General features: G+C 43.0%; 1 protein-coding gene across 10 annotated transcripts in view; it reads right to left on the reverse strand.

Moving 5' to 3' along the window:
• The window catches only part of LOC143776348 (tetratricopeptide repeat protein 41-like), an 87,169-nt gene that overhangs the window by 63,437 nt on the left and 1,772 nt on the right, over window positions 1-21,960 (reverse strand). For 5 of the 10 annotated variants that reach the window (XM_077265641.1, XM_077265643.1, XM_077265635.1 and 2 more), the window contains exons 2-5: window positions 19,852-19,905; window positions 16,653-17,542; window positions 3,653-3,833; window positions 2,470-2,675 (exon numbers count right to left, since the gene is read on the reverse strand). In XM_077265641.1, coding sequence (XP_077121756.1) covers window positions 2,470-2,675; window positions 3,653-3,833; window positions 16,653-17,451 — 1,186 coding nt within the window. In that variant the 5' untranslated portion in view covers window positions 17,452-17,542; window positions 19,852-19,905. Of the gene's footprint in view, window positions 1-2,469; window positions 2,676-3,652; window positions 3,834-16,652; window positions 17,543-19,051; window positions 19,154-19,851; window positions 19,906-20,994; window positions 21,131-21,727; window positions 21,847-21,960 lie in introns of those variants that run through there. The other 5 variants (XM_077265644.1, XM_077265636.1, XM_077265638.1 and 2 more) reach the window with 4 other exon arrangements.

Genomic DNA, 21,960 nt, shown 5'->3' on the forward strand with positions numbered 1-21,960 from the left:
TGCGAATAAAGAGTCCCAGGATGAAGACATGTTCTTATTAATTTACCCTGGAAAACAGAGTGTGTTAACTCCTTCCTTCCTCTTCTCATCTTCATATGTAACAAGGCCAGGCGGGCAGAGGCGCACAGGGACGCAATATATAGGAATAGGAAACGTCATCAGAATTGCTGACAGGTATTGATTTAGTAGTGGGAAGTGGAAGTATGTGGGAGAGATGTTTTGGATAAAGGGATCTGGAACACGAGCTGCTACCAGACCGTTCATATTCAGTATCTGGATCCTTCTCTCCTCTGACATCCAGGTGAGTCAGAAGCCCCCATACACTTTCATGGTCGACCAATCCAGCAGAAATTGGCGGTGGGTTAGGACTTCTGTTATCTTAACTTTATAAGGGCTTTAAAGGGATTGTCCGATCCAGATCAATAATCTGCAGTCACTCTGTGTGACCGCAGACATATGAATCCCCCAAATGAGCACTGTGTGCTGCGGTAATTCGCCAGATTCTGAGCCATAACTGGAGGGTATGTATGAGTTGTAATTACTCCAGGCCAAAGAGCGCGGCCTTGCTTCCATATACTTGTATTGAGCGAGGCGGCTCCCTCTAGTTGGCCATGGGCCACTGGACGGCCGCATCATAGACGGGGCGCGGTTTCGCTCAATACAAGTATATGGAGCGAGCCCACACCCAGTACATGGGCTCTGACCAGGAGTATGTATAACTCACACACCCTCTGATCCCGGCTCAGAAACCAGCGAATGCCCGCAGCACTCAGTGTGCGTGCTGGGGGATTCATAAGTCTGCAAGGCACACAGAGTGACTGCAGACTTATCAATTTGGACCGGACAACCCCTTTAAAGGGAAACTGTCAGCAGATTTTTGCTACCACATTTGACAACAGCCTGATGTAGACAAAGACTGAATCCAATGATCTATCACTTAGGTTACTGGGTGAAGCGGTTCTGACTGGCACAATCCGAGTTTTTAGATTTAGCAATGCAGCAGAGCTGAGAACGTTAACCCCGCCAGGCGCTCCATGTACAAAGTCCATAAACACTGAAGTGCCTATCACAAAAGGTGATTAACCCCTTAACGTCTAATGATGGATATATCCGCCATAGGGCGCATCCACCTTTTTGGTGCGGGCTCCTGTCATGAGCCCGCACATTTTCCGGCACATGACAGCTGAGCTGACCAGCAGTCATGTGCCCCTAACAGCCGCAGCTTGAATCGCGATCCACCCGCAGCTGTTAACATGTTTAATGCGGCTGTCAAACTCAGACAGCGGCATTTTACATGGCCGCACCGGAAGTGCGTCACAAACCACGCCCATCGGTGCCTGTGTCACATGACGCAGGTAGTCAATGGGTTGGAATGACAGCCTGGGGTCTGCGGGAGACCCATGTGGCTGTTATTGCCAAATCGCTGGGTAGAGCTCATAGCAAGTGATCATTTCAGCTACATAGCAGGGCTGAAGCCCTGATGTGTGTAGCGCAAGCGATCAGAAGATCTATTGAAGTGAAAAGTAAAAAAATATAAGTTAAAATCATCCCCTTTTTGCCCTATTCAAAATAAAACAATTAAAAAAAGTATACATATTTGGTATTTCCGTGTTCAGAATCAGCCAATCAATATATAAAAAGAATTTATCTGATAAGTAAATAGGATATAAAAAAAAAATCAAAACTTCAGAATTACGTTTTTTTTGGTTGCTGCAACATTACAATAAAAAGCAATAACAGGTAATCAAAAGATCATATCTATCCCAAAATGGCATCAATAAAAACGTCAGCTCGGCAAGCAAAAACTAAGCCCTCACCCAGCCCCAGATCCCGAAAAATAGAGACGCTACGGGTATCGGAAAATGGAGCAATTTTGTTTTACATTTTTTTCAAACTTTGGGATTTTTTTCACCACTTAAATAAAAAATAACCTATACATGTTTGGTGTCTACAAACTCACAAGGACCTGGAGAATCATAATGGCAGGTCAATTTTAGCATTTAGTGAACATGGTAAAAAAAATAAAAAAAATTGTGGAATTGAACTTTTTTTGCAATTTTCCCCACACTTACAATTTTTTTTCCTGTTTTCCAGAACAAGATATGGTAAAACAAATGGTATCTTTCAAAAGTACAACTCATTACGCAAAAACAAGCCCTCACATGGCCACATTGACGGAAAAATAAAAAAGTTATGGCTCTGGGAAGAAGGGGAGCAAAAAACGGAAAGGCAAAAACGGAAATACCCCTGGTCCTTAAGTGGTTAATCCTTCCGTCAAAGTAAACAGCAGCCCACAGCTGGACATGTACATTCTATGGACACATTATACAAACTGTTATGTATAATGAGACGCTCTGAGTCGTCAAGCAAAGGCTCCAGAGAAAAACGGGATCGTCTGGAATACAGGATCTATAGGTTTTAATTAAAGCATTCAATAGCTAAACTCCAACCAATGATAATATTAGTTACCAAAGTAATCACACTGCAGGCAAATGATGCAATGTCGCAAGAAGCACAGGACGTCATCACTACGGCCACTACTGCCAACAAAATAGGAGACTACTGAACCATTGGGGTTGTCTCCTTTAAATGAGCGGAGCCATTTTGCAACTGCGGTGGACTTTCCACTTCCTCTCACCCCATGTAACAGCAGAATGGACTTCTCCATGTCCAACCTGTGAGTAAAGAAGGAAAGCAGGAGCAGAGAGTAGAATTCGGTTTATAAAGACATGTAAAACTACAAAATCAACACATAAATGCTTGCAATCCTCAGCGCTATGAACAAATTTGCCAATAAATCTTTTGCAGATGTGGTTTGATTTTACTTAAAAATCTCGACGACAGCAGGAGACCAGAGCAGTCAGTTACTGGGCTCAGGGGTCTGATCCCATCTGTATGGGCACCACTGCCCAGTCGCTGTAGTTGTGGTGTCACTGCTGCCGCAAAGCTGTAGTGCTGGAGCAGCAGTGGGGAAGTACACAGCGGTGGTGAGCACACTACATAGCGAGCGCACTGTAATCACTCCTCAGTACACTTATTGACAGCCTGCTCTGCAGCATAGATCACAAAAGTGTGTACACCCCTCACATTTTTGTAAATATTTTATTAAATCTGCTGAGCCCAGTTATTGGCTGAAGTGATCAGATGCTGTAGTTGTAGTGGGGAAGTACACAGTGGTGGTGAGCACACTACATGGCGAGCGCACTGTAATCACTCCTCAGTACACTTATTGACAGTCTGCTCTGCAGCATAGATCACAAAAGTGTGTACACTCCTCATATTTTTGTAAATATTTTATTATATCTTTTCACGGGACAACACTGAAGATCTGACACTTTGATACAATGTAAAGTAGTCAGTATATATGTGATAAAATGTTGTCACTGGACAACCCCTTTAGTGATCCCATTAGGAAACTAACTAATGGTAATTCTGCTATGCAAAGGAGAGAAACACATTGCCAATCAGTTACCTAACTCCAATCAAAAAGTGTTGTTATTGTAACCTTTCTACTGTGGAGCTTCAGATACACTGCGACCAACACAAGATCATAGGCAGACACCCATAGATACATGCCACAACTTAGCATTCATATGTATAGAACAGGTGAAATAAGTAAGATTAATTTTTTTATTTTTTTTTAAGATTATACCTTGAAGAAACTGTAGGATACTCAGCGCCTGGGTTGTCCGATTGCTCATTCCTCAGGTTTCCACAAGCAAATGTATCCATTACTGTGAAAAGCTTATTCAACCCCTGTGTGGCCACAAAATCTTCACAAAGCCTTTCAGCGTGAGCCTGGTGGTAGGCTTGAGCAAGGTTGTGTTCATGACCTTAAATACATAATATAATAAGAACCATTATCTCACTGTTAGATAAAGAACCTACGGTATGGAAAACCTTATCAGAACTGCTTTCTGATTAATGAAAAGACCAACATTTCCTATCTACAGCTGAACTGTAATAGAAGACATGTAAAATTATGATATTTCGGAACTATAACAATCTGGCAGCTCAAAGCAAGCGCTCCAGGTCAGGCGTGGTGATGACCACTCTGTCTGGTATAAGGAGAGCACTTGTTTTCCCCCTGCAGCTTGTACTGAGCGGCGTGACATCTCAGCAGCAAGGAGGAGCTGTCAGTCACGCTTGGTGGACGGAGATGGAGCTGAACCATTTACAAACGATTAAATAGCCACTCGGAGTATACCAGCCTAATGAGGTGATATGATATTGCCTGCAGTTTGTACTGTGAAGTCCGGTGCCAGATCTGTTTTATCGGGGCTTCCCGGTGACAACCAATATGTCCCCATTACAGCTCTCACAGAAGAGGACATGGCAAATCTGCACAGTGAAGAAGCGATGTATCTTCACGGCGTGGACCAAAGAGCTAGTTAGATTTGACAAAAAATTAGAACAAATCTGTGGATGTTGTAAGAGTCATATTATCACATAGTTTCCTAATATGTACAGTATGTGCATAAGACCCAAAAATCCCTTAAGGGTTAATAGCTCACCACCCTAATTACAGCTGTGAATGTGATGTGGTCAATGTATCCTGCTGGGCAGTGTGGACACCTTCATTATGCAATCAGCATATACCAAGTGTACATCTGCTGCCAATCCCAGTATGCCTTATTATTGGAATTAGCACTGACGTTCTTTACGGATTCAGCATGACCACTAGTGACAATTACACAGTTATACAGTACAACAGGAAAAAAACAGATGTCCATCAAGCTAAGCCAAGGGATGGGAGAGGATAAAGATATCGGTAAAGCCATAATGAATGAAACAATCTTCCCTAAAAGTTAATTCTTCCATCCTGATCCTCAGTGTCAAATGACTGGACCAACATTCAGAACAAGAATTTTATGTATTAATTTAAGTATTAATGTTATTTTATTTTTAAAAATGTATATACAGTGGCATATAAAAGTTTGGGCACCCCTGGTCAAAATGACTGTCATTGTGAACAGTTGAGCAAGTTGAAGATGAAACGATGAAATGATCTCTAAAAGGCCTAAAGTTAAAGATGACACATTTCCTATGCATTTTAGTCAAAATATATATATATATTTTCATTTTATACATTTTAAAAATTACAAAAAGGAAAATGGGCCGATGCAAAAGTTTGGGCACCATTGGAGATTTTTGTGGTCAGATAGCTTTGATCAAGGTTTCAGAACTTAAAGAAGTTGTCCACTACTATAAAGTTTTTTTTTTTTTTCATAAATCTTGCTATTATGTGCCACTGAAAACATCTACTGTGTTTATTTTAACAATATTACCTGTTATCATGCTGTAGCAGCACATCTTCAGTGCTGGATTCAGCTCTCATGGGGTTAATCGACTACTTCCTTATTGTGCCCTAATACTACAAGTTCCATGATGCTTTGCACTGTCCTCTAAGCCCGAACTTAGCACACCCACTCCAAAACACACCCAAACCCCTCCCTCCTCTCCCTCCTCTCTGTTCAGGCTGATGAGGAGAGGTCACATCTTGGTCACAAGCTGTAAAGCCGCACCAAGAACTGCACAACCATGGTGATCAAGCTTTTAGCTTTTTTTCTTTCTCATCTATTTCATAGTATATATAGTTTAGTATACATATGATATACTGTAAAGAGATCCTACTGCGTATATGTCTTAGATATGTAAATTACACAGTACATGTGTGGTTATATGTGTCCATCTACATACGCTTGTGTGCATGTATATATTATGTGTGTTCTTATTTTACACTATTTGTGCTCATATACAGGAGAGGCCCCAGTTTCAGAAACAATATATGGGCCATTTGCAGAAATAACAGCTCATCCTAAGTCACAATTCCACCTGCTTTCGAGGTAGAAATGGCCCCCATTGCATTTTAGCTGCACAGATTGCACCAATATGCGATCACACCTTTTATATACACACCAATATATACTTCTATGTGTATGTATGGAATAAATTATTTATTCATATACATACACTTTAATATTTTGTTGCAGTGATATATACATACATATAGAACTTTGAAGGGTTTGTCCACTATTCTAACAACCCCCTCTCAGTCTGTATGTTTACTAGATTCCAGTGCCTGCACGTTCCAATAGTGTCGGCGCGGTGTCTCGCAGCGATTGTACCTGTGGTCAATCAGTGGCCGCATCACTCTCACCACCTTCTAAGCAAACTCTTATATCTGTAGGAAGTGAGTGTTGCTGCATTTTTTTTAAGAATTACCAAATGTAAGCCACTTCTTCCTAAGGCGAAGACAGTGAAGCAGCCACTGATTGTCCACAGGGTTCATATAATGACACTGACACAAATTCTCCGTGAGAGAAACCGTGGTGACAACATTGGGAGTATTCAAATCACATCCTTGTATTCACTCTCTGAGTGTAATATGAGTAACCAAAAATCTGCATTCACACTGAGAAATTACAGATTTGTAGACTGTAGTCTACACTGTGCATTTTATAGATTCAAAACAGTTTTAGTATCATATATTAAAGGGATTGTTCAGTACTTGTTCATTACTTTATATTTATGGTCTTTACTTTGGTTATGTCATCACTGGGATTGCGATAACCATATCTTCCACCCTCACCGATGATGCGTTTTTATAGAAAAAAAACTGAAAAAACACCCACCACCATCAGGGTGATAAAGGGATCCAAACCTAACCCTACCCCTAACCTCACCCCTAACCGTTTAATGAACATTTTCTGACAGTCATAGTGCCACGATATTTCAGTGCCACGTATTTCAGTGCCACGTATTTCAGTGCCACGTATTTCAGTGCCACGTACGTAAGTGCCACGTGCCACGTATGTAAGTGCCACGTATGTAAGTGCTACGTGCCACGTGCCACGTATGTAAGTGCCACGTATGTAAGTGCCACGTATGTAAGTGCCACGTATGTAAGTGCCACGGATTTAAATGCCACGTGCCACGTATGTAAGTGCCACGTATGTAAGTGCCACGTATGTAAGTGCCACGGATTTAAGTGCCACGTGCCAAGTGCCACGTATGTAAGTGCCACGTATGTAAGTGCCACGTATGTAAGTGCCACGGATTTAAGTGCCACGTGCCACGTATGTAAGTGCCACGTATGTAAGTGCCACGGATTTAAGTGCCACGGATTTAAGTGCCACGGATTTAAGTGCCACGTATGTAAGTGCCACGTATGTAAGTGCCACGTATGTAAGTGCCACGGATTTAAGTGCCACGTGCCACGTATGTAAGTGCCACGTATGTAAGTGCCACGTATGTGCCACGTGACACGTATTTCAGTGCCACGTGACACGTATTTCAGTGCCACGGATTTAAGTGCCACCTATTTCAGTGCCACGTATATAAGTGCCACGTATGTAAGTGCCACGTATGCAAGTGCGATGTATGTAAGTGCCACGGATTTAAGTGCCACGGATTTAAATGCCACCTATGTAAGTGCCACGTATTTCAGTGCCACGTGCCACATATTTCAGTGCCACGTACGTAAGTGCCACATGCCACGTATTTCAGTGCCACGTATTAAAGTGCCATGTATTTCAGTCCCACTCCCGTGTAGCGGTGGGATATGGGGTAATAAGGGGTTAATGTCACCTTGCTATTGTAAGGTGACATTAAGCCGGGTTAATAACGGAGAGGCGTCAATAAGACGCCTATCCATTATTAATCCAATACTAAAAAAGGGTTAATGAAACACACACACATTAGGAAAAAGTATTTTAATATTCTTCATTTAACCATACTTACCATACTCCAGCACCTGCAAAAAAGTAAAATAATAAACCGTATACTACCTGTCCGCTGTAGTCCAATTAATAACGAGTGTCCCACGACGATCTCCCCTATAGAACAGTGACATTGGGTGGTGTCACTGCTCTATAGGACCCTCAGTGACACACTGACAGAAGACAATGGCTCCTGTAGTGCATCACTGAGGTTACTAAAGTTCACTGGTCTCACTTTATGGCAAAAAGCTGCGTGGGAACTTTCTCATACAGCATGCCATAAAGTGAGACTAGGGACTATTTTCTCACAGGGGTGTAGGAATACATTGTGGGGAATACATTGTGGAAGGATACCTTCGTCCCCTCATTGTGTTCCTGGAGCCCCTGGAGAGTGGTTGCATCAGCAGAGGCTCCTGCTCTCCACGGGAGATCGTCGTGGGACACTTGTTTTAATTGGATTTCTGCGGATCAGGGAGTATATTGGTTGTTTATTATTTTAATATTTTTTACAGATGACAATGGCTTCGGGGATCAAAGTGACAAGTGATGGTGAGTATGTAATCTATGTTATATGTACTGTATGTCTGTTGTATGTACGTACTGTATGTGGCATGTTTCATGTCGCATGTCACATGTTGCATGTCGTCGCATGGTGCATGTCGCATGTTGTTGCATGGTGCATGTCGACGCATGGTGCATGTCGTCGCATGGTGCATGTCTCATGTTGACGCATGGTGCATGTTGACGCATGGCGCATGTCGACGCATGGTGCATGTCGCATGTTGACGCATGTGCATGTCGTCGCATGGTGCATGTCGCCGCATGGTGCATGTTGTTGCATGTCGTCGCATGGTGCATGTTGTCGCATGGTGCATGTTGTCGCATGGTGCATGTTGTCGCATGGTGCATGTCGGCGCATGGCGCATGTCGGCGCATGGCGCATGTCGGCGCATGGTGCATGTCGCCGCATGGTGCATGTTGTCGCATGTCGTCGCATGGTGCATGTCGTCGCATGGTGTATGTATGTATGTATGTATGTACTGTGTTTTTTTTTTTTTTACATTCAACACATTAGCCGGATGATGGGACTACTACTGTCCCATCATTGGCTAATGTGTCACTCACTGTCAGTGTAGCAGGCAGAGCCCGATGGGACTTGTAGTCCCATGGGACGATGCCTGCACACACACGCACACGCACAGCGTCGGCACACGCACACACAGCGCCGGCACACACACACACAGCGCCGGCGGGCAGAAGCACCGGCGGTCACAAGCACCGGCGCCGGCGGGCACAAGCACCGGCACCGGCGGGCACAAGCACCGGCGCCGGCGGGCACATGCACCGGCGGACCCCCGGCGACCGAAGCACAGCCCAGCCACACATCATGATCCCAGCACTGAGCAGTGAGCACACACAGCCCCGCCCGCCCCCAGCACAGCCCTGCAGGCAGCCCCCAGCACCGCCCACAGCCCAGTCACTCTTGCTGAGTGACTGCTGACTGTGGGGGCTGGTCACGCCTGCTGCTGACGTCACGTCAATTTTCAGAGCCTGGAAATTGACGTGACGTCGGCGGAAATGAGCGGCGGCTGCAGTCTGGGGGTCATGTGACCCGGACTCAGCAGGAGGAATAGCGCCGCTCACAGGCGAAAACGTCAACAGAAGGTAATGGCACAATTCATTAGGGGCCCCGGGGGGTACATTGGGGGGTTAATTGAAAGTAGTGGACAACCCCTTTAATTAGCCTGTTAGGGTTATGGCTTGGCAGCTGCCAGGCACACTGAAAATAAAAATGGTGAAGGGCCACAAAGCAGGAGAAGGTTATAAGTGTCACGCCCGCAGGTGGAGCACGTGGTTCGTGGACTGACTGTGCCACAGGGACGGTCCGGTGTAGGAAGGGGCATAGCTAAGCTGCTAACCTGGTGTTCGCTGGAGCTCCTGACGGTGGAAACAGACTGGGCTGCAGGTAGCCGCTAGGTACCACTCCTAGGCCGACGCCATTACTTCAGCTGCCGATCCCAGGTGTCAGGTTTGCTGACACGGGGAGATGTAATCGAAGTCACTAACTAGCTGGAACAGGAGACTGATGGACTATACAGGGTTCCCTGAAAAACGCCCACAGGAAAATTGCCCACAGGAAAATTGCCCACAGCAAAAATGCCCACAGGAAAATTGCCCACAGGAAAATTGCCCACATGAAAAATGCCCACAGGAAAATTGCCCACACAGAAAATTGCCCACATGGAAAATTGCCCACATGGAAAATTGCCCACACGGAAAATTGCCCACACGGAAAATTGCCCACACGGAAAATTGCCCACACGGAAAATTGCCCACATGGAAAATTGCCCACACGGAAAATTGCCCACATGGAAAATTGCCAATTGCAGCATCACAAAGTTTCAAATCTATGATATTTGAGGTGAAAGGTGAGGATGTCCACATGATATGTGATCAACTTGTGATTTACAGCTGACCTAGTGCAAAACTGCAAACATGCTGAAGATCTGTGGTTTGTAGCAGTCTGTCATTCTCAGCAATAGATAGATCTAGTGTGCTCTCCTCTCTCACTGATTCTGCCTTACTCCTCCCACCAGCCCAGAACAGCAGCACATGCAGAACCAGCAGCAGTGTGATCCAGAGGAGCCATCACTGCTATCTGTACTCACAAAAGAATCACTCTATTATCTGTGGAGTTACATGGGGCTGCAGGTCACATCTAATACATTATCATCTCAGTGGGTGCCCACCAAAAGCAGGGTGCTGCTGGCTGAGATAGATGGTCCTGGAAGCCCAGAAGGCACCGCAGAAAGGTGAGATTCTGTCAGAATCTGTCAGAGGAGCGGAAGTGCCATAGCAGCCCCGCTCTCCCATTGACTTCAGTGGCAGTAAATCTGGGGCCTGCACTTCCTCCCCTGTCCACTTATGACTACCAAGAGTAAGAGTGAACAGACCCTACCTAGTTATGTATCATACATATACTGCAGGTGCAGGCAGGCGTAGGATGTAGGATGGAAGGAAATGCAGAGTGGGTTTGAATAAGGGTATGTGCCCACGTAGAATGATCATCTGTGGAATTTTCTGCAGCGGATTTGATAAATCCGCAGGGCAATAACTGCGCATTTTTCCTGCAGATTTATTGTGGATTTACTGCGGAATTACCGTGGTTTTTGTGTGGATTCCACTGCGGTTTTACACCTGCGGTTTTCTATTATGGAGCAGGTGTAAAACCGCTGCGGATTCCACACAAAGAATTGACATGCTGCGGAATGTAAACCGCTGTGTTTCCGCGCGTTTTTTTCCGCAGCATGTGCATTGTACAGTACATTGTACTGTAAACACATGGGAAACCGCTGCGGACCCGCAGCTGCGGACCGCAGCAAAATCCGCAGCGTGTGCACATAGCCTAAGGGTCTCTAGGCCCACACACACCACAATGAGAGGAGAATTATTGTTAGCACAGTGGAATGACAACTCCTAAGAACAGAATCCGTACTCTGGGACTAGGGATGAGTGAACCAAACCTGTAGAACCTGGAGAAGTAAACTGGGCCCAGAGACCTTTGTTGAAATCCATTCTGCATTTTCTTTGCTGCCTGTGTTGTGCTGTATTGTATTTCAATGGAGCCCATGGAAGTCCAGGACAATCACCCGGCAGCTAATTATTTGCAGGTGTGCAATGATTGTTTAATAAACTTAAGTTATTGTTGTTATTAGAACTCCTTAATAAACTGTTCTTAATAAACTTGTTCCACAGAAAAATCAATGAATCCAGCAGGAATGTAGTAAAATCACTAAATTTTTCATTTTTTTTTTTTTTTTTAAAGGAAAGGGTTGTATCCTATGGTACACCACTTGTAAATAAGTTATAATATCTTACAGCATTATGCACACATGGCAGCGTTCTTCCGACGCGTTTCGACTAACGTTTTAATCATTTTTTGCCGACATTCTTCTGTGCTGCAGAGCATCTCACCTATAATTCTATACTATTCTCTGTTCTGCAGAGCATCTCACGTATACCTGCATACTATCCCGTCCTGCAGAGCATTTAACCTATGATCTTTGCTATTCTCTATCCTGCAGAGCAACTCACCTATAATTCTTTATTAATCTTCTGCCCTGCAGAACATCTCACGTATACCTGCATAATATCCCCTTGACCTGCAGAGCATTTAACCTATATATCTTTGCTATTCTCTGTCCTGCAGAGCATCTCACCTATAATTCTATATTATTCTTCTGCCCTGCAGAGCATCTCACCTATACCTGCATACTATCCCTGTCCTGCAGAGCATTTAGCCTATAGATCTATGCTATTCTCTATCCAACAGAGCAACTCACCTATAATTCTATATTATTCTTCTGCCCTGCAGAGCATCTCACGTATACCTGCATACTATCCCCCTGTCCTGCAGAGTATTTAACCTATATGTCTTTGCTATTCTCTGTCCTGCAGAGCATCTCACCTATAATTATATATTATTCTTCTGCCCTGCAGAGCATCTCACGTATACCTGCATACTATCCCCCTGTCCTACAGAGCATTTAACCTATAATTCAGCCTGTGGGCAATTTTCTGTGGGCATTCTTCAACTTGCACCTCAAATATCATGGATCTGAAACTTTGTGAGGATGCAATTGGCAATTTTCCGTGTGGGCAATTTTCCGTGTGGGCAATTTTCCTGTGGGCATTTTTCCTGTGGGCATTTTTCTGGTCACCACTGTACAGACAGCTTGGAAGTAGAAGATAGGCCTCTCTGACCTTTCCCGGCGCCTGCGCACTGCATTACTTTGCTCTGCTATCAACAGGGCAGATAAAGTACGCCTGCGCCGGAGCCACAGAAGGAAGCAAAGAAGAGGACGTCATCGTATGAAGATGGGAGGCGCTGGACCTGGACCGCAATGCCCATCGGACCCGGACCGCACCGGGACCGCCCTGGGTGAGTATAATATAACCTCTTTTTCTTATCTTTTAGGTTACGTCGGGGGCTTATCTACAGCATTACAGAATGCTGTAGATAAGCCCCTGATGGCGGTGGCCTCAGCTTATAGGCGAACAATGGAGTGACAGATTCCCTTTAACAGATAAGACAGGAGGAAATGAGTCAAATGCTAGTTATTGAAAAAGTAAACAAACTTTATTAGATCACATATACAACGATCAGGATAAAATCATTTTTATATATATAATGCACACAGTTCATTGAGCAACCAATATATGGCATAATACTATGAGGTGGGTGACAGAAATTCCAACTAAATGAGTACTGGTAAAACATGCCCTGTACAAATGGGCTATCATTTTACAAAGATAGAAATTAATTGCTATGGGAAAAAGAAAAAAGTACAAAGCCTAATGCCACAGAGCATATAGATAACTAAAGCTGCTTAATGGAGTAGTGGCCAGTGAGGCTATAAGCAGTGCAGATCCATGTGAATGCCAGTCACTGCTAGCACTAATCATCCACTCAAACAGCTAGGCAATAAAATATGCCGATAAACCAACCTCCTGACATTATGAGCATTAACCACAGCAATATACAATCATAATAAGTAATTACGCATATTAGTGTTCGGCATGCGTCCCGGACCTCACTCCCCAACGCACGTTTCGGTGCGAGATCACCTTCTTCAGGGCACGAAGGAAGAACAGTTGCTCAATGAACTGTGTGCATTATATATATAAAAATGATTTTATCCTGATCTTTGTATATGTGATCTAATAAAGTATGTTTACTTTTTCAATAACTAGCATTTGACTAATTTCCTCCTGTCTTATATATTGTTGAGTCGTGTTGCTTCTCTGAAATATGCAATTTAGCATATGTATGCAAATATATGCATGGTAATACCTTTGGAATAACATGTTTTGGGGACTATTTATTCAATTTTTCCCTTTAACAGAGCAGCACCTTCTCTTCCAGTCTTTTCTGACAAAGGGGAATTACTGCCAATGTCATGCTGATTGACAGCTGGCTCCCCACTGTTAGGTAGAGGGGAACCGGATGTCAATCTGCACGAGTAGGATTATGACATGTCAGCAGAGCAGTGTAGAAGATGCACACTACGTCAGCTGAGGCAAGGGAATCACCGGCATGAGCCGTCTGACGACTCTGAGCCAGCAGAAATTGTTGCCAGGCAAAACAGGCAGTTAGTTAGCAATTACCTGGCTGTTAGTTCTTAGCCCCATATGCAAAAAGAATAAGAGTCCCGGGTAACCCCTTTAGTGTAATCCAAACACAACTTGACCCAAAATACACATTTTTAGATCTTTTTTTCTGTTTGCCTCGAGATCAAAAGGTTTAAATGAAGTTGTTCCGTAACATAGAGGTGATCAAGATTTAAGTGAAATAAGGATAGGTCATGAATATCATAGTATTAGACAACCTCCTTAACTCAGTAAGCTCTCACTGTCTTTCCTCAGTTGTGCATGGCATAGGCAACATTTCAGAGAATACTACCTTAAGCTTGCAGCCTCAAACGTTAAAATTATTCTATAAGATCAGCCACCTACCACTTCTTCTGTCATTGGTCCTCAGGGACCACAACAGCTGGTCCATCACCAACCCCCCTCCAAGTAATTTATGTACCCATTCTTCCGCATTCCTTGTACCATGGAGTAAGCAAACTACAGTGCCTTGCGAAAGTATTCGGCCCCCTGGAACTTTTCAACCTTTTCTCACATATCATGCTTCAAACATAAAGATACCAAATGTAAATTGTTGGTGAAGAATCAACAACAAGTGGAACACAATTGTGAAGTTGAACGAAATTTATTGTTTATTTTAAATTTTTGTGGAAATTCAAAAAGGTGAAAAGTGGGGCGTGCAATATTATTCAGCCCCTTTAACTTAACACTTTGTTGCGGCACCTTTTGCTGCGATTACAGCTGCAAGTCACTTGGGGTATGTCTCTATCAGTTTTGTACATCGAGAGACTGAAATTCCTGTCCATTCTTCCTTGGCAAACAGCTCGAGCTCAGTGAGGTTTGATGGAGATCATTTGTGAACAGCAGTTTTCAGCTCTTTCCACAGATTCTCGATTGGATTGAGGTCTGGACTTTGACTTGGCCATTCTAACACCTGCATACGTTTATTTGTGAACCATTCCATTGTAGATTTTGCTTTATGTTTGGGATTATTGTCTTGTTGGAAGACAAATCTCCGTCCCAGTCTCAGGTCTTTTGCAGACTCAAACAGGTTTTCTTCAAGAATGTTCCTGTATTTGCCTCCATCCATCTTCCCATCAATTTTAACCATCTTCCCTGTCCCTGCTGAAGAAAAGCAGGTCCATACCGTGATGCTGCCACCAGTATGTTTGACAGTGGGGATGGTGTGTTCAGGGTGATGAGCTGTGTTGCCTTTACGCCAAACATATTGTTTGGCATTGTTGCCAAGAAGTTCGATTTTGGTTTTATCTGACCAGAGCAGAGCACCTTCTTCCACATGTTTGGTGTCTCCCAGGTGGCTTGTTGAAAACTTTAAACAACACTTTTCATGGATATCTTTGAGAAATGGCTTTCTTCTTGCCACTCTTCCATAAAGGCCAGATTTGTGCAGTGTACGACTGATTGTTGTCCTATGGACAGACTGTCCCACGTCAGCTGTAGATCTCTGCAGGTCATCCAGAGTGATCATGGGCCTCTTGGCTGCATCTCTGATCAGTCTTCTCCTTGTTTGAGTTGATAGTTTAGAGGGACGGCCGGGTCTTGGTAGATTTGCAGTGGTATGATACTCCTATTTCAATATGATCGCTTGCACAGTGCTCCTTGGGATGTTTAAAGTTTTGGAAATCATTTTGTATCCAAATCCGGCTTTAAACTTCTCCACAACAGTATCACGGACCTGCCTGTTGTGTTCCTTGGTCTTCATGATGCTCTCTGTGCTTCAAAAAGAACCCTGAGACTATCACAGAGCAGGTGCATTTATACGGAGACTTAATTACACACAGGTGGATGATATTTATCATCATTAGGCATTTAGGACATATTGGATCATTCAGAGATCCACAATGAACTTCTGGAGTGAGTTTGCTGCACTGAAAGTAAAGGGGCCGAATAATATTGCACGCCCCATTTTTCAGTTTTTGAATTTCCACAAAAATTTTAAAAAAACAATAAATTTTGTTCCAACTTCACAATTGTGTTCCACTTGTAGTTGATTCTTCACTAAAAATTTACATTTGGTATCTTTATGTTTGAAGCAGGATATGTGGGAAAAGGTTGAAAAGTTCCAGGGGCCGAATACTTTCACAAGGCACTGTATTTATTTGAGGTGGCATTGGCGACAAATAATTCTATTCATCTTCCTAATTATAAAATCCTCTATAACTATCTTGTCCCACCTACATTACCATCATAATGGCTACCACCTGGGCTGTTCTTCCAGCTGTTAGGATAAGTAGTATACACAAGGGTTGTCATTTCTGAGACTGACTTTCTTGCATCACCACTCAACTTGGCAGTTTTGCTTCGAAGTACAGAACCAAGATTGGCTTTCCTTTTCTTGTAACCCTTTACACTCCCTCCAATTACGTAAAACCGTAAATAATAAAAATTAGAAAAAAAGAGTCCTTGTAGGACTTTACTAATGCTTTCAACTCCTGCTTAACTCAACTTATTTACAAGCCACTCAGTCCAGCTTAGTAAACTAAGGTACCTCTATTCTTTCTTGTCTCTTTCCTTTGCTGAGGATTAATATCACTATCACTGCAATGGTAATAGACTTTTATAAGCCTCTCTATAGCTATTGTGGTTTACTCTCTTGAGCTCAAAGCTGGAGGAGAGTTCCTACTTCTTCATTTCAGCGATCAATGGGACACCCAAAAATCAAAACTTTTGATGTGTCACTATGACATGTCAAATATCTTAGCAACAGAAACATATTATTTTACAGATTTTGCATATTATTTGCGTACAAATCAGACTGACCTATATTTACAGGTATGGTGCTAAGGGGATATAGCCTCTCAATGACCTCACACCAATCTTTAAGAACCAAAGTCCCAAGTTCTTCTTTTGTCTTAAAAAACCTCACAGGTAACCCTCGGTCAACAATGCTGGCTTTAAGTTCCCATATCCTTAATTCTTCCAATTCATTTTCACTTGCAAAAGACGATAAAATCCTCCTCTTGTCATTCTCATTAGCTTGCTGTAATCTGTCTTCTACATACTGATAGTCTCTGAAGTAGAAGTATTGAGACTGAGGGTCTTTAAAAAATAAAGCTTGAATAACTTGAAGTTCTATAACACTACATGTCTTGTTAATTCCCTCTACTACCCATGGGTAACCCCCATTAGCTGCCACAAGAAGATTCTTCTCTATTTCCGATAGACCATCCTCATCTGATAGACCAGCAGAACCAGTGGATGCTTGGATCTGGCTCTCTTGTACAAAGTCTCCATAGGTATGACCAAGTATGCACATAAGAAAGGGAGAAGAACTGATATAATCCAAACACAACTTTAATTGCTGCTGTGTTATATGATGATGTACGTGAGACTTGAAATCCACATTTATAGATCTTTTTTCTGTTTGCCACTTGAGATCCACAGGTTTAAATGAAGTCCCACGGGTAAGACACAGGTGATCAAGCTGAGGGAATATTGTTTCAGCCAAATAATTTCTCTCTTCTATAAAATCTCTTGGTGTTGAGCACACATATGGGCGGATAGGTGGTCTGCTGGTAAAATAATACCGATGATCATTCTTTGTAGTATGCGACGGCATGGTATGTGATTACGACTAAGATGACTGGTTCACAAAACTAGAGCTTTGGAAAGAGTCTTTTTCCCCGTTTTTCTTCATTGCCTAAAGTAAACTGTAAAATATAAAACAAAAAGTTTACATTCATACTGGGGTATCATATATATACGGTAAATGCTTTCCAGAGGCCTATTGCCATGTCCTGCCACCTATGATATATTTGGTGGGAGATCAGCTAAACATCGCTGTAAATAAGGAAAAAATTGAAGGTGACATCTCAGGAATTAAATTACAAATGTAACATTTAGTAACAGAAAACAAAAAAAGTCTGTATGATCTGCAATTGTTTTCCCATACTTACTCGGTCTTTGGGGTCAGTAGGATAGATATAGGAGGTGCAGAAGTGACAAATGAGACCCTATTCCTGGGGATTACTACTAGTGGTGAGCGAACGTGCTGGGTTAAGGTGTTATCCGACCATGCTCGGGTTTTAACCCAGTGACTTCGGCATGCTCGAATTATATGTTTGAGTCTCCGCGGCTGCATGTCTCATGGCTATTCGGCAGCTGGAACACATGCAGGGATTGTCTAAGGCCGGTTTCACATTAGCGTTTGGAGGAGCTGCGGACTTCCTCCGTGAAGCCCCACCCTCGGCCGCACCTCTGCTTCTAGCTCCGCCTACTTCGGCATGCGGCCTGCGTACCTATCTTTAACATTAGGTACGCAGGTCGTGCCGCTGTATGCGGATGCTTCCGCATGCGTCGTTTTGACAATGCGGCGACCAGCGTAGGACGCAGCTTGTAGCAATTTCTTTTTTTTCCCGCATCGTCAAAACGACGCATGCGGAAGCATCCGCATACAGCGGCACGACCTGCGTACCTAATGTTAAAGATTGGTACGCAGGCCGCATGCAGAAGTGGGCGGAGCTAGCGGCAGAGGTGCGGCCGAGGGCAAGGCTCCACAGAGGAAGTCCGCAGCCATCCGCAGCTCCTCAAAACGCTAGTGTGAAACTAGCCTAACACAGAGGCAATCCCTTCATGTGTTGCGACTGTCTAACAGCCACGAGATATGCAGCCGCGAGTCATGCAAACGCGAGATATGCAGCCGCGAGACACGCAGCTACTAGACATGCAGCTACTAGTCATGCGGCATCGAGACATGCAGCCACGAGACACGCAGCCGCAAAATATGCAGCAGCGAGCCATGCAGCCATGAGACACGCAGCCGCAAGACACGTAGCCGCGAGACACGCAGCCGCGAGACATGCAGCCGCGAGACACGCAGCCGCGAGACACGCAGCTACTAGACATTCAGCCGTGAAACATGCAGCCGCGAGACATGCAGCCGCGAGAACTAGAACATATTTTTCAAGCATGCCGAAATACTTGGTGAGCATGTTTGGATAACACCTTATCCCAGCACATTCGCTCATCACTAATTACTACATGTGATGCACAAAAAGAAGCATTATAGAAAAACATAGAATGACTTATCATGCAGATTATAAACAGTTTTGGGCAAGTTGCTATGCAAGTTGTACCCAAACACAATGAGAGGGAATCTGTCAGTAAGATCAGATCAGCCCCTAAACCACATAGATACAGGTTTTTCAAAGCTAAATTACCGTATTTGAAACAGTTATATCTTCCATCTGTTGCTGCATTCACAAGAAATCAGCATTTTATTTTATATGTAAAGAGCTTGTTTGTCCTCCCCTTGTTTGCGTCGGATTCTCCTGGTTTCCTCCCACACTCCGAAAAACCTACCGATAGGGTGTTTAGATTGTGAGCCCCAATGGGGACAGTGCCAATAATGTTTGTAAAGCAATGAGGGATTAATGGCGCTACATAAGTGAGTACAATAAATACCTAATTATCCAAATGAGGCATAAAAGGGGGTCTCTGGTCTCAGAAAAACCCTCTTACCCAGTTATAAATTATTTTCAAAATACAAACTGTGCTTTACTCACTCTCCCCAGGTTAAGATGTAAAGAATAAACCAAAGAAAAGGGGCAAATATTATATGAGCTACGCCATACGATAATTACAGAAACCCAAAAAGAAATGGACACTAGAGCTAATAAAATGTTAGAAAATTTATGGTAAATATTCTAAAAGTTACATTCAAACAACCATAACAAATTTTATAATTAAATTAAGACGCAAATGACAAGAGGCAGACAACAACCTAGAACCACATACAGGAACAGAACAATGCAGGTTTAATACATAAACCACTTCGTATTTCATAAAAACTACACATGTAAATAAACAAATAATCTCAAAATTATACCTCTACGGGGTTTGTGAAGATAAATAGGAAGTGTAAGTAGCATAAGAAGGAATAAGTGTAATAAAACAAAAGATGGACAATTCAATTATGAAACCACAAAACTGAAGTATATTTAAAATAACGTGCACATACCTGAAAATGTGAGACAAAAAGAAATAATGAAGGGGTGAACAATGCACAAAGAGACTGAAAAGAAAAAGATAACCAGAGTTAAGAAAGAGAACCAAAAGAGGCAATAATAATAAAAATAAAATTAGACACATATATCCAATGTGAAAGCCTATACCTATAAAAAGTGCATATAAGAAATGCATAGCAATATGCTTGGATGCAAGTAAAAGTGCATGGAAATATAACTGAAACTATGATAGTGAAATATGGACGCATAAAGTGCATATGAGTGTAAATGTATGCATATAAAAATGAACATAAATATATGTGAAATCATAACTATAATGTGACATTATAAAATTTGTTATGGTTTTTTGAATGTAACTTTTAGAATATTTTCAATACATTTTCTAACATTTTATAAGCTCTAGTGTCCACTCGTTTTTGGGTCTCTCTAAGATGTAAAGAAGCAGAGCTGAAGGGTGAAAGGGACTACTTGATATTTAGGCACTGAACAATATGGGTAATAGTAACTTTTTATATATTTTAGAATTTTTTACCAAAACAACGAACCTCATTAATTGCTTTAGTTTTGGGAGAGAAGTGTGCGGGGAATATTTGGGAAGAGCTGGGCTGCTATTTGTGATCGATAGCCAAGAGGCAGAGGTCACATAGGTTAATGGAAAAGGGGACCACCCTGTGCTTGGAAAAGGGGACCACCCTGTGCTCCTGGATGGTGCGATGGCTAAGGAAATATGTCGTGTAGAAGTGGGTACCGCAATTAGAGAAAAACTGGCCGAGGGACCGTGTTATCAGAAAATGACCTATTGCCTAAATCAGGTTTATGGGTTGCACATATACTTTGTTTTTAAATGTATGCATTTTTTTCCTTTCAGTATCAGTATCTTTATAAGAAAAACAAATTAAAAAAAAAATAGTCATTAGGATTAAAATGACAGAAAACTTCTATACACTGATGGATCTACCATTCACAATAGGTGAGGTCACCTCCGTTGGGAGTTTCGTCTGAATCACATTTTTGGGGGATTTACAAGGAAACCCTGATGTAAGTGCTCAGCATAGAACACAAGAAAGTGATCCCAGGCCTTATATTTTACCAATAAAAAAAATTAAGGTGGCCCTCAAAAAAAAACAAACACTCACTCAGGTCTGTTATCTGTCACTGGAACTATAGGGGGTTCCAACGTTACTGGTAGAACAAAGACTCTGGAAAAGAAACACGGCTCCGACCCCCTCAAATAAAATCCAGTAAATTCTGCACCCCCAAATCCAAATATCCCCCTGCTGAGCCCCACTGTGCCCAAACCACAGTAAGAGGCCACATCTTTGGCATTATTGTAGTGGGGAGAGAACACAACAATTTAATCACAGGCTGGGCACAATGTATGGGGGGCACAATGTACAGGCACTAAACTGCCATATTTGCAATTCTCCAGAACATAAAGCCGCTGCAGCCGTAGATGAATTCATTGAGGGGTACAGTTTCTACAATGGGGTCACTTTTGGGGGTTTTCTGCTGTTCTGGCACCTTAGGGGCTCCACAAATGTCGCCCGTGAAGTATTGCAGCAAAATCTGTGCTCCAAAAGCCAAATAGCCCTCCTGCCTTCTCAGCCCTGACGTGTGGCCTAACCGGAATTTCTGACAACGTATCGGGCAGCACATTGGGTGGTGGAAATATGACATTTTAGAGGTAAAAATTAAATTTTTGTATTTGCTGCAAATTTGACAGGTACACAAGGGTTAATACAGTATGTGAAACTGGACCCCATAATTTGATATGCACTGGAGCAATTAAAGGGAACCTGTCAGCAGGGTTGTGCACAGTAACCTACACACAGTGTCATGTCGGCGCCATTATACGGATTACAATGATACCTGGTGATGAAATCCGTCTTGTGGTTGTTGTTTTATCTTTATTTTCAGTTAATGATATGCCCGTGCTCCGGGGCGGCCTGTGGGGGGGTCTTCATATGGTGCTCGGATAAGGTGTTCACCAGTATGGCTTCTGACAGGTCACAATACCCAGCCAATTAACTCCTTCCTCGCACAGCGTGGCGCTGTCACTGCTGGCCAATAGGCTTCCCCCATGTACGGAGCTGAGCGCTAGG

The sequence above is a fragment of the Ranitomeya variabilis genome, chromosome 5 (assembly GCF_051348905.1).
Source record: "Ranitomeya variabilis isolate aRanVar5 chromosome 5, aRanVar5.hap1, whole genome shotgun sequence".
Taxonomy (NCBI): Eukaryota; Metazoa; Chordata; class Amphibia; order Anura; family Dendrobatidae; genus Ranitomeya; species Ranitomeya variabilis.